The 11,713-nt window shown below is 37.8% G+C and overlaps 1 protein-coding gene across 3 annotated transcripts; it reads left to right on the top strand.

Annotated features, from left to right (window-relative positions):
- The first annotated feature begins 703 nt into the window (after positions 1–703).
- On the top strand, positions 704–11,182 carry TYRP1 (tyrosinase related protein 1). Of its 3 annotated transcripts, none has more exons than XM_063422284.1 (8): positions 704–783; positions 1,299–1,770; positions 4,671–4,993; positions 6,225–6,429; positions 7,279–7,446; positions 8,814–8,993; positions 10,205–10,351; positions 10,882–11,182. In XM_063422284.1, exons 2-8 carry the CDS (start codon positions 1,389–1,391, stop codon positions 11,085–11,087), a joined length of 1,611 nt encoding a protein of 536 aa, XP_063278354.1. In that variant the 5' UTR covers positions 704–783; positions 1,299–1,388; the 3' UTR covers positions 11,088–11,182. The 3 variants fall into 3 exon arrangements, with proteins under 3 accessions (XP_063278354.1, XP_063278351.1, XP_063278352.1); XM_063422281.1 differs by having other exon boundaries at positions 713–851; XM_063422282.1 differs by lacking the exon at positions 704–783 and adding an exon at positions 849–955.
- Positions 11,183–11,713: the final 531 nt, after the last annotated feature.

The following is an 11,713-nucleotide window of genomic DNA, read 5'->3' as shown; positions in this document are numbered from 1 at the left end:
ATTGAACCTTTTCCCAGAAAACTTGTTAATGTTTTGTCTTGATGCCAGTCAAGATGTTTCTTAACATACCTTTACCTCACTTGACATATCTCCACCTCACTGAAATCCATCCTTACTGAAAGCTAAGAAGAAGAGTAATAACTTGAGTAAGGTCATTTTTGCACAGCAGGAATCATCCTTGCAAAGATGAAAGAAGCTCTTTTTTTTCAATTTAAGAGATTTGTCAATTTCTTTGTTTAATTACCCTTCATAGCACCTGCTCAGAACTCAGTATTTCATGAAATTCCAATATGATCGTAGTCATGTTATTTTAGTATCTAATAAATTGTTAAACTGAAAGCCATAAGTTTAAAAATTGGAGTGTTTCCTTTTATAAATAACATTGCTTAGTCACTTACTTCAGCCTGATCTTGAAAATGCCATCTTAAGAACGTTTTCTAAGTGTCTGTTAAATGTGATTTCCCCCACTGTTCTTTGTCTGTTTTCAAGTGAGCCTTTCTTTGCAAGTAATTAAAAAAAATACTAACAAAAACCCAACTTCACATTTGTTCTGTTTTGAATTCAAGTATTTGTCTCTGACCTTTGCTAAAACTTGTAAAATCACAAGGAGATAAGCATGAAAGAAATCATGTGCTGTTCAAGTACTTAAAGTCCAGAGAAATGCACTGAAGTAGAAAAGGGATTAAGAGAGGAAGGAGGGTGAGGCCAAACCATACTGTGTTGGTACAAGAAGGATTAGCAAGCAGACTGAAGCAGCAGAGAAATTAGCCGTGCTTATTTCAGGTTAGACAGTCACAGGACGTGCAGAGATAGAACAAGATCTCAGCAGTGGAGAGGTAGCAGGAAAACAGGTACAATGCACCAAAGTACAGCTTCACTTTGTGTTGGAGCTGGCATTGGAGAAGAGCAAGGAAACAGAGGGGAGAACAAGATATACTGGTTAAATACCAAAAAGGCATGAACTGGGGGAGGGAAGGAGGGGTGAAAGCAAAAAGTCACAGGAAACCAGTGCCTTAGACAGGTTTTAGAACTTTGTGGTAGTGAGGTAAATGGGTCTGGCAAGTGTAAAATGTGAATAAACATTTTGGAAGAATTTAGAAGTTAATGAGCAAATACAGATCTACTTAGTTACTTTCTTTCGTGCAGGTAGTGAGAAGAACATTAGTGTTTGTGGTCAAAGTTGTTCACCTTTTCAGACAGAGTATTTAAGTGTAGAGTTAGGAGGAATTTTCTGGGGTGAAGGGGTAGCCCAGAGATTTGTATCACTTGTTTTTACTCTGCTTTCTCTCTCTCCATAGAGGGAGCTGGGTGTCCCACCACAGGAGAGGAAACCAGCGTGTGTGGACCGCCAGCTCCGGGAACAAGCCAGCTCTGCTTGACCCGCTGTCATGCGGATCCCCACGCTGCTCTGCCTTTCCCTGCCGCTGCTCCTCACGCTGTCGGGCCGAGCCGGAGCTCAGTTCCCGCGGCAGTGCGCCACCGTGGAGGCCCTGCGGAGCGGCGTGTGCTGCCCAGACTATTTCCCGGTGTTCGGGCCGGGCACGGACCGCTGCGGGGTGTCCACGGGCCGGGGCCGCTGCGTGCCGGTGGCCGTGGACTGGCGGCCCCACGGCCCGCAGTACATCCACGACGGGCGGGACGACCGCGAGCAGTGGCCCATCCGCTTCTTCAACCAGACGTGCCGCTGCAACGGGAACTTCTCCGGATACAACTGCGGGTCCTGCCGGCCCGGCTGGACCGGACCCACCTGCAGCCAGCGGATCAGCATAGGTAAGAGCACCCGAAACACGACTGGAAACTGCTCGCTGTTAGTGCTTGCTTCTAAATGTGCCCAGTGGACTTGTGCTCACTAAGGTACAGAATGTCCATTCCATTTAATTAGCAAAGCTGTGTTGCTAAAATGGTTATTAAGGCAGGTGCTGGAGGAGCTGTTCAGCAGGTGTATAAATTACTTATACTTACTACCCATTAAAAGGAAGAAAAGAAACCTGTAGTCAATGCATGAAAGTCCATTAAAGAATAGAGAATCTGTATTGAAAAAAAAAGCATTCTTTGGATTTAAGAGTAAAACAATGGGCATTTACATGTGTTTATGAGTGTATCTGGGAATAATATGTACCTTGATATGTTTAATACCCTGTTATTATTCGAAATGTGACAGCTGTTCTTTCATTTGAAAAATACAATTAATACAATTGTAATACAATTATAATACAATTACAATACAATACAATAATTCTATTAATTCAATTATTATATTGTACTTAATACAATTCTAAACTATGTACCTTGCCTGGTAAATTTTTACTGTCCTTGCTGCTGTCAATATCTTTTAAAAAGTTAGTCATTACTGTGGACTTTTCAAATGAATCCGACCAGGGTGTGATAAGCCCCTCTTCAGCACTCCAGTTTCAGTTGAGTCTAGCATATCACTAAACAGATCTTTAATTTTTCTTTTTTTAATGGATATGAAATCCTTGCAGGACTGGAAAAATGCTGAATATTATAGGTAAATTAAAAAAACAAAACCAAACCAACCAAACAAACAAACCCAGGCTTAGGGACAGACCCCTGTTCTCATCTGAAAACCCTCTGAATGGACAAGATTTCAATCTTTATTTTTAAACTTAAACATTTTTAACTTCAAAGATGATATTGAAATACTGTAAAATCCATAATCTCCCCAAATGAGCAATGGGTTCTGCTCACATGTTAAACAACAGGTCCTGAAATAAATATGCAGTGTTTCTCTCTGCAGAAAAAGAAACCTGACATTTTCACCAGATAAGGGGACATTCCATGACTGTAAGAGCATGTTTCAACAAGGGTTCACTAAGAACTGCTTACCAAATCAACATTTTAACAATTCCTTAATAATAACTTATTGATGGCTATGGGAAAGATCTTTGAATATTTTTTTTTCATCCTTTGGGCTTCAAGAACTGAACTAGAAAGCTGAAAGTATTACTAGTGAATTGGGTCTGCTAAGGCAGATTGCACTCTCTGATATTCTGGCCTATTCTATTTTACAATGATAACAACTCTAAAGAGTAATCAAGAGATAAATGTTGACACACAAACTTAACAATGTAAATATAGAGACAGACAAACAGCAGTTTTAGGTGATTTTTCTAGAATGTACAAGGGCACTTTTTACTTTTCTCTCATTAAATCCTTTACATTGCATTAAAATGCCACATAAATAAGATATATCATGCATGAATCATGAGTTTGAAAAGTGTAAATTACTTTCTCTGTTATGCTTCAAGTTTCTACATTGAGGTCACCTCTTCTGCCCATTCATAGAACTGTCCCCATCTGCTCAGATTTTAGAAACAATTACTGGATTACTGTTGGCATATCCATACTAAATTCCTGTAAAATGTAGTTTGGTGTCTTCATATCTTCTCAGTTCATGACTTAGTCTAATAAAAGTCACAATTCTTTATTGTGGTTCAGGCATTTATTTGAAAATGAAAATGTTATGATGCCTATGTAAACCAAAATTAGATGGACAATTATAGTTCTTTACTTGAAACATTACAAAAAAACCCACAAAACAACCAATCAACCACCCAAATCAACAAAACCAAAAACCCAGCACTTCAGTGATGAGGGCTAGCACGTCAGTTCAGTTCTGCAAAACAAAAAAGCATGTTTTAGGATATACAGTCCTTGGATGAAATTCATGTTCCTGGAAAGACTTTATTTAAACTTCCTAGAAGCTAAAATATTCCTCACTGAATTATTTTATTTTTGTGAAATGTAATTCACTTTTATTCTTCACATAGATTCATGTTGAAGATCCGTTGCTTCTTCTATCAACAAAATCTATCCCTAATTTGGAAAATGGGTGATGGATTTTTACAGGGTTTTTTTTATAATGACAATAAGTGAACATTGAATAGCAATTCTGAGGAGTTCTATATTCACCTTAGTCTAAACTTAATCTGAAATTTTCTCAGACCAGATTAAGAAGGACTCAAGTGATCTGAAGCCAGTTTTTCTTGCTCAAATACTGCTATTTCAACAAGCCAGTTTTCCTCCTTGTTTCACTCTTATTGTGTGGACAATGATATTTTTTCATTATTTTGAGATATACTGCTAAAAAGGACTAATTTGTGGTAATTGTTAATGCCAGGTTTAAGAGATAAGAGATAATGTCAGATTAAAGAGATACTGTATTGTGTGAAATTCATAATAATTCACTGGTGAATCTGCCATTTTTCCTACAAAGGTTCACGAACAAAAAGATTAGTTCTTCATTAAATTGTCAAACAGAGTTTCTGATTATTATAAATTGGTTTATAGTGTTCATTTCTTGTAGAGTACTACCACAGGAAACCTTAAGTATATTGGGTAAAGTTCTGAAAGATTTGTATGACAAAGAACTGTCTTTGTCTTTTGTCTAGCAGGATGGAAAGATAATCTGTAACAGTACTCCTAAAGGAACTAAAAGGATTTGGGCTTTATTTTAATTTATTTCAGCTTTTCTCAAAAGAATAACATCTTCCATTTATGCTCAATGAGTTTCCCCAATAAAAATCAGGGTGCATACTTGAAGAAAAAGGGACTTCCCCAGAATTATTAGGAACACAATAAGTAAGTTCTGTGAGATCAGACGTCAGTGTCTATTACTTTGGTAACTTGCTTCTTCTGTATTACCACAGTCAGAAGGAATCTTTTGGATCTCAGCGCAGAGGAAAGGAGTCGCTTTGTGAGTGCCTTACACCAAGCCAAGGTCACAGTCCATCCTGATATCGTTATTGCCACACGGCGACGTGAAGAAATTTTTGGACCAGATGGGAACACACCTCAGTTCGAGAACATCTCCATTTATAACTACTTTGTGTGGTCTCATTATTATTCTGTCAGGAAGACTTTCCTTGGTGCGGGGCAGCAGAGTTTTGGAGGAGTTGATTTTTCTCATGAAGGACCAGCTTTTGTCACGTGGCATAGGTACCACCTACTGCAGCTTGAAAGAGACATGCAGGTGAAATTCCTGTTAATGTTTACTAGTATTTCTGCTATGTTTTGTATAGTTAAGGAACTTCACTCCATATTAAAATAGGCAAAAAAAAGATTGCAATTTTTCCTATGTGTTGAAATGATTCTGCTTCAATTTCAGTAACTCGTTTCATATTCTAAATTTAACACAGTGCATTTAGGCTTCACACTGTCACTTCTACAGAGATGCTACATATAGTATTTTAATCAGAGCAATAGAAAATGTAAATTTTCCTTTAAAATCTTGGAATAAAACTATATTCTAGATATAAGACATGTTACTGGACCAACAATGTTATTTTCATCTGTGTTTTTAATCTCAAGGCCATTATTCTTGAATAACATTAATCAAAGTAGCAGAAATTCTGAAGAAAGTGATAACAGAGGGGAATCAGAATCACATTTAACTTGTGTAATTGGTTAGAAAAATTAGTGGTTTGTCATATCCTGTTCCATAAATCAATGATTCTCTTTCTTGCCTTCTCTTAGGCAGTCCTATTCATAAAATGGGCATAGTATTTTATGGACCATCATCCTTCTTAAAAAAGCAAGAATTAAGTGTTCAAAGTCAGGACTAAATAGTATCTGAAATCACTTCAGTGTTTACATTAGCTTTAATGCTTTACATCAGGCTGAGGCACGAACTCCATTCCAAGACAGACATTTGTCATCACTGGCATTTCTCTGTGTGGATGCCCTGAGAAGTTCTATCTGTCTGTGATTGAATATACATTCCTATTTATCTCAGTAGACTAGTTCATTAGTCAAAGTAATTTTGCCTCACTAACTCCAGAACTGTTAACTCCAACCCATACTAGAACCAAACAACGCCAACTGGAAAAGCTGGTGTCCCTGTTCTTTACATTTCCTTCAGTTCCACAGTTGACATAATTATTATGTGCACTACAAACACTGCTCTTGCTGGCAGGCCATTAAAAATATTTGTCTAATAAGACAAACACTGTCTTATTAATGTGGGAGATCCATGATTCAGTCCAGAAGAATAGCTCTCTGTTCTCTTGAATAAACGTATCAATGTGAAAAACTACCAAAAGCTTCTATGCGAATTTTCCATAAAATTGTTCATTTCTATAAGGCAGGACTCTGACTTTTAATAAGATTACTAAGTATTTAGCTGTTTTATAGCATTCTTTTAGCAGTAAATATTTTAGCTATCTGTGTCACATACGTAGTAACACCATATTTATGTTGTTTAGAACATGCTACAGGACCCCACTTTTGGATTGCCCTACTGGAACTTTGCAACAGGACAAAACACATGTGATATCTGCTCAGATGACTTGATGGGAGCTAGAAGCAATTTTGATATCTCCCTTATAAGCCAGAATTCAATCTTCTCTCAGTGGCGAGTGTTATGTGAAAATGTAGAAGATTATGAAACCTTGGGAACCATTTGTAACAGTAAGTACGAATGATGGAAGATATCTGGAGAGAAAATTCTCTTAATAATAAATAAATATAATACTTTACATTGCAGTGGCTTTTTCCAGCCCAAAGGTCTTAAAATGGTTTTTGAGTATTCTTGGTACATGTTTCAGTCTGTTGAGATAATACATACTATCAGGCGCTTGTAGCAGAAGAAAGATTAAATGCTTTGCCTTCCCTTCTTATGCTGCACCAATTCATCTCTTGCACCATAAATAATTAAATCTGGCAGTGTTATTTCTTAACTGAAACTTAACTTTTCTTCTGACTACTCTACTTATCACCTTCATGCCATTCTGCTCCTAAAATGAGAATATTCAGCAAATCCCCATAACAACTATTTGGACTACGTTTTGAAAGGGAGTAATACCAGATTCTACCCATATTAAAATAATTTTTAGAATATGGTAAATTTCTTATATATTCATATAACCATCGTCATGGAAATAGGGGAAAGAATAGGAACCTCCCCAATACTGGGTTACTCATTTACATAATCTCCAGCTACTTTACCAGGACATCCTCAATAATCTTGGCCTAGGTCTAATCAGGCGATCACACTGCAAATTTAGGAAATTTGCCTAAATCGCTTAGAGAACAACAAACTTCAGTAAGAAGCTTCTAGATGACTTTTTACATCCTGACACAGAGAATCCAAAACACCGGGCCCCATGAGGGTTCTTTGTCCACATAAGGAACTGACCAGTTCATTCAGTGTAAATGTTATTTGTAAGGGATTTTTTTCTCCATGGCTCAGTCACAAGAGCAATTCATTCTGCAGCAGCCTAATGATCTACACCTTGTTTTCTCTCTTTCTATTTCCAGGTACTGAGGGTGGTCCCATCCGAAGAAATCCTGCTGGAAATGTAGCACGACCTATGGTACAGCGTCTCCCAGAGCCTGAGGATGTTGCTCAGTGTTTGGAAGTTGGTGTATTTGACACTCCTCCTTTCTATTCCAATTCAACAGACAGTTTCCGTAACACAGTTGAAGGTAAACATGGCAAATAAAAAGACCTGGAACAACTCCAGATAAGTCAGGGAGAAGACTTGTCACTTTTTCCTGTTGGAAGTATGAGTTTTGAGACAGGCTATTGGGCAAGAAGAACACACTGTTCTTAGCATTAAGTATTAGCTCAGTATTAAGCGGAAATAAGCTCTAGGTAAATTACTTTATAGCTTATGTCTCTTAAAATGCATAAAAGTCTCAAAAGTCTGCTGCTGATGTACTAAGTAGAAACTTCAGGTCCTTGACACATGGTTAACAAGTTGCCTTTGTTGGAAACACAGTCCTTGCCTGTGGACTGATGCCTCTGCATCCCTAAATGAAGCAAACAACTGCTTCTAGCAGTTATTCTTGTATCGGAATCAAAACAAATAAAAGAAAGCAAAATAAATTGAAAGCTTTGGTAGTACTTAGTGTAATGGTATTGAAACAGTAATTGAGGTCTGGGTACAGGATTTAGTGCTAGACATGCTAGCCCTACTCTTTGGGGCACAAAACTGTGTTCTTCTATAAGCTCTGCACATTTAAAACTAAACTCTCAGTCATTGACACCAGAACACGCATACACTCCCAACAGAGGAACGAGTCCAAAGATTTCATTTAAACTGTTCAGATAGCATCCTAACAACTTCTCCTATACTTAATGCTTTTAACGGGAAAAGATTAAAAAGAAATGGTTCAAATCACTGCCTATCAATACCTGGATGTCCAAAACATAGCTTTAGAAAATTACCTGTGTGTATCCCTCTCTGGAAGTAATGGCCAAAGCTTGAACACAGGAGGAATTTTCATGATGCTTCAGATCCTGACGTCTTACTTGAGAGTTACGAGGTTTTGGGCACATGCAAAGCTGCATCCTATCTTCACTGAAAAAATAAACAATATCACACACACCATGTGAAGCTTTCTGATATGTGTTCCCAGTATGGAAGTGATGTATGGAAACCTAACAGCTAGCTCATTAGAATAAATGGCAACATACACCTGCTTTAGTAAGCAGTTAGAAAACTCGTGCAACTATTGTAGTATGATGAAAGACATGTAGGGCCTAAATATATACCTCTATTTTCATGCAGTGATGCTATTTTGGCCATTTTTGTGGCAGAACCCAGCAGCTGTACAGTCCACATTTCCAGCATTCTTTTATGAAAGCTATTTTAATCTGAAAATTATGCATTCCAGGAATATTTCTCAAAGCTGTAGGTAGAGAATTAGCTTCCCACTTGATTTATGCAAAGCAGCATAACAACATGAAAGCCTTTCAGAGAAAAAAGAAAAAGTATTCATCTGAGACTGCAGCTTCCAAATAAAATCTTCACTTGTATTTTTCTTTTCTTATTTGTTTGCATATTCAGGGTACAGTGATCCTTCAGGAAAATATGACCCAGCAGTTCGAAGTCTTCATAACTTGGCTCATCTATTTTTGAACGGGACAGGAGGGCAAACTCATTTATCGCCAAATGACCCCATTTTTGTCCTCCTGCACACATTTACAGATGCTCTTTTTGACGAGTGGCTGAGACGGCATTCTGCAGGTAAGATTCTCTCATGGGCAGAGGCAGCATGGGTGGTTGTTAGTCTTTGCAACCACAAGAACTCAAGTCCTTCTTGTGGGACAGCAAGGACCCTAAATTTAGGAGAGAGGATTAGAATTTTAAGAGTTAATATAGATAAAAAAGACAAAGCAGTAACAAGAAAGCTCTCTTTCTCACCCCATTGACATCCAGCTGCAGATGACTCTCTGTGGAGGGACCTGGCCAGAGACAGCAGGCACAGCTCAAAGAAAACAGTATGTGGGAATACACTACCTCCACAGAGAAAAGACATTGTAACTCTGGAAGGACATTTCATTGTTGTGTGGAGTAAACAACTATTTTCTTCTTGTCCAAGGAAGAACAGATGCCATACACATTCATTTTATCACCTTTGTGATACACTATCAGCATTCAACCATCTCCATATAGTTCTAGAGGATGGTTACTGTTTCTGCCTTCGCTTTTTTAATTCAAAAAAGAACAGAAAAAGATAACACAGGAGAAAGTGAAAAAGAGGGAGAAAGGAACAACAGAAGGAAAGATTTGAAAGGAATGAAGGAAAAAAAATAAAGAAGGAAGGAGACTTACATCAGTGGACTAGGACCTGCCTCACTGAATTTTCCCACATCAGCTCTCAGAGAGCAATTGTAACCCCTTATGGTGTTTACATGGTCTATCACAAGGTTTGGCATAATCTTACCACCAAGTATTTTCTTTTTTTTTATGTTTTGAGTTTTGTTGTAATTGTTGCTGGTTTGATTTGGTCTTGTTTGGTTTGGTGTTTTGTTTTGGTTTTTACTTCAGCTAACTTCCTTCTGATTTAGCATAATGTTGCAAAAAAATTCCACTGCAATTTACGTCAACTGTCATCTTGTTCATCACTGCTACCATCAGGCAAAGAAAGAATGCAGAAAAAAGTCTTTGCCATATTTCTCCTGTTCCAAGTGAGAAGAAATAAAAATCCCAACACAGGCAGAATTTTTAAAAATTTACTGGTGATTTCTATTCAAAACCAGAGATAATATTAGTGGCCTTGGTTTTGGACAATGCAGAGACTCTGCTTTGTATCTGTCACAGTAGGAAACAAATTCTTCTGGAACAACTGAAAAAGAATTCTGAGGAACTGAAAACACTGAGTTGGAAGCAAAAATTAAGTAGTACAAGTTATTTTGAATTTATTTACAGAAATGTGATTTGACTTTCAATTTTAGATATCTCAACATACCCACTGGAGAATGCCCCTATTGGACATAACCGACAGTACAATATGGTGCCTTTCTGGCCTCCAGTAACCAATAATGAAATGTTTGTTACTGCACCAGAAAACCTGGGATACAGCTATGAGGTCGAGTGGCCAGGTAAACTGTGCAGCCTAGACACTTCCTCTCCTGTTTTTTTCCTTTGTATCTTTGTCTCTTGAAATTTCTTAAAATTTCTCCAACAACATTTGCTGTCTTTGTAAAGGCCTTTTCTCCTTTCCTGACTTACTTTCCAGATGTTATTTGGGATTTGGTACAGCTACCAGTCAGAGATTGTTCCAGCATGAAGTTTCCACTACCCACCCTAATTTTAGAAGTCCTCATTTGCATCTTGACCTTCCAGAACATCCTTATTCCTATGTCAAATATCTTCAATAACTCACTAGAGAGAATGCAAATCCTCACAAACAAGGTGTCAGAAGAAAGGTCCAGAACATATTTTAGAGTGGAGCAAGATAGACTAAATCTCACATTTTTGAACAAGAATTATCAAACAAATTCTGAATTACTTCTACTCCCCAACTCAGTGAATAATGACAAATGCTGAGTTCCAGTCTGAACCTCTGATATTTATTCATATACTTGACATTTGCTTTCAATATTTTTGCCTTTTGTTTTCCTTCTTTTAGGTCGGGCTCTCCGTGTCACAGAGATGATAACTATCGCAATAGTGACTGCGCTGGTTCTTGTTGCAATTATCTTTGCTGCTGCTGCGTGTATTGTACGTGTCAAGAAAAATAAGGATGATTTGCATCAGCCTCTTCTTACTGACCAGTATCAGCACTACTCAGATGATTATGATGGCATACCAACACCAAGCCAGTCTGTTGTTTGAAGAGATGGCACTTTTTTGCATCTGACTGAAACTGGGGATCTTTTTGCTTTATTTCATAAATGGTGGTCATCCACCTGCTTTAAAATAAAGAGCATAAACTGTCAGCTGTCTCAATACATTTCCTTCAGGTTTCTCTTCCACTTTCATCACACCTAGGCATCAATAAGTCATCTTTGCAATGCTAGTTCTATGTTGATTATAATAGAATCTCTCAAGGTTCACCTGCAGGCCTTTCCCACACATATTTCTGTGAAATCTGGCAAACTTTAGTTACCTTGCGAATAGCCAGTGTCATCTAACTTCATCTAACCTCTATACCCAGAATTCTTTCATGAGGTACTTTTGTGAAAAGGTCAAGTCTAGAACAGGACAGAAGGAGAATACGAGATAGAAGTAAACACCTTGGCTAGATGAATAGAATGTGTTTCAAACGAGTCATCATGCCAGACAGAGAGTGGGAATGAAATTCTGAGGAGAAGATTATATTTGAAATCCAACTTTATTCACAAAATATAGTTATGAGCAAATTGGTGCTTTCAAGTGGATCTATGAAAAGAGATTCATCGTCAAAACCACTCCAGTATTTGGACATATCAAACAGGTGTTCAAACACAACTGCCCAGAAG

This window comes from Prinia subflava, chromosome Z (genome assembly GCF_021018805.1).
Source record: "Prinia subflava isolate CZ2003 ecotype Zambia chromosome Z, Cam_Psub_1.2, whole genome shotgun sequence".
NCBI classification, from domain to species: Eukaryota; Metazoa; Chordata; class Aves; order Passeriformes; family Cisticolidae; genus Prinia; species Prinia subflava.
The sequence above is the reverse complement of the archived record's forward strand: the minus strand, read 5'-3'. Positions and strand labels throughout refer to the sequence as shown.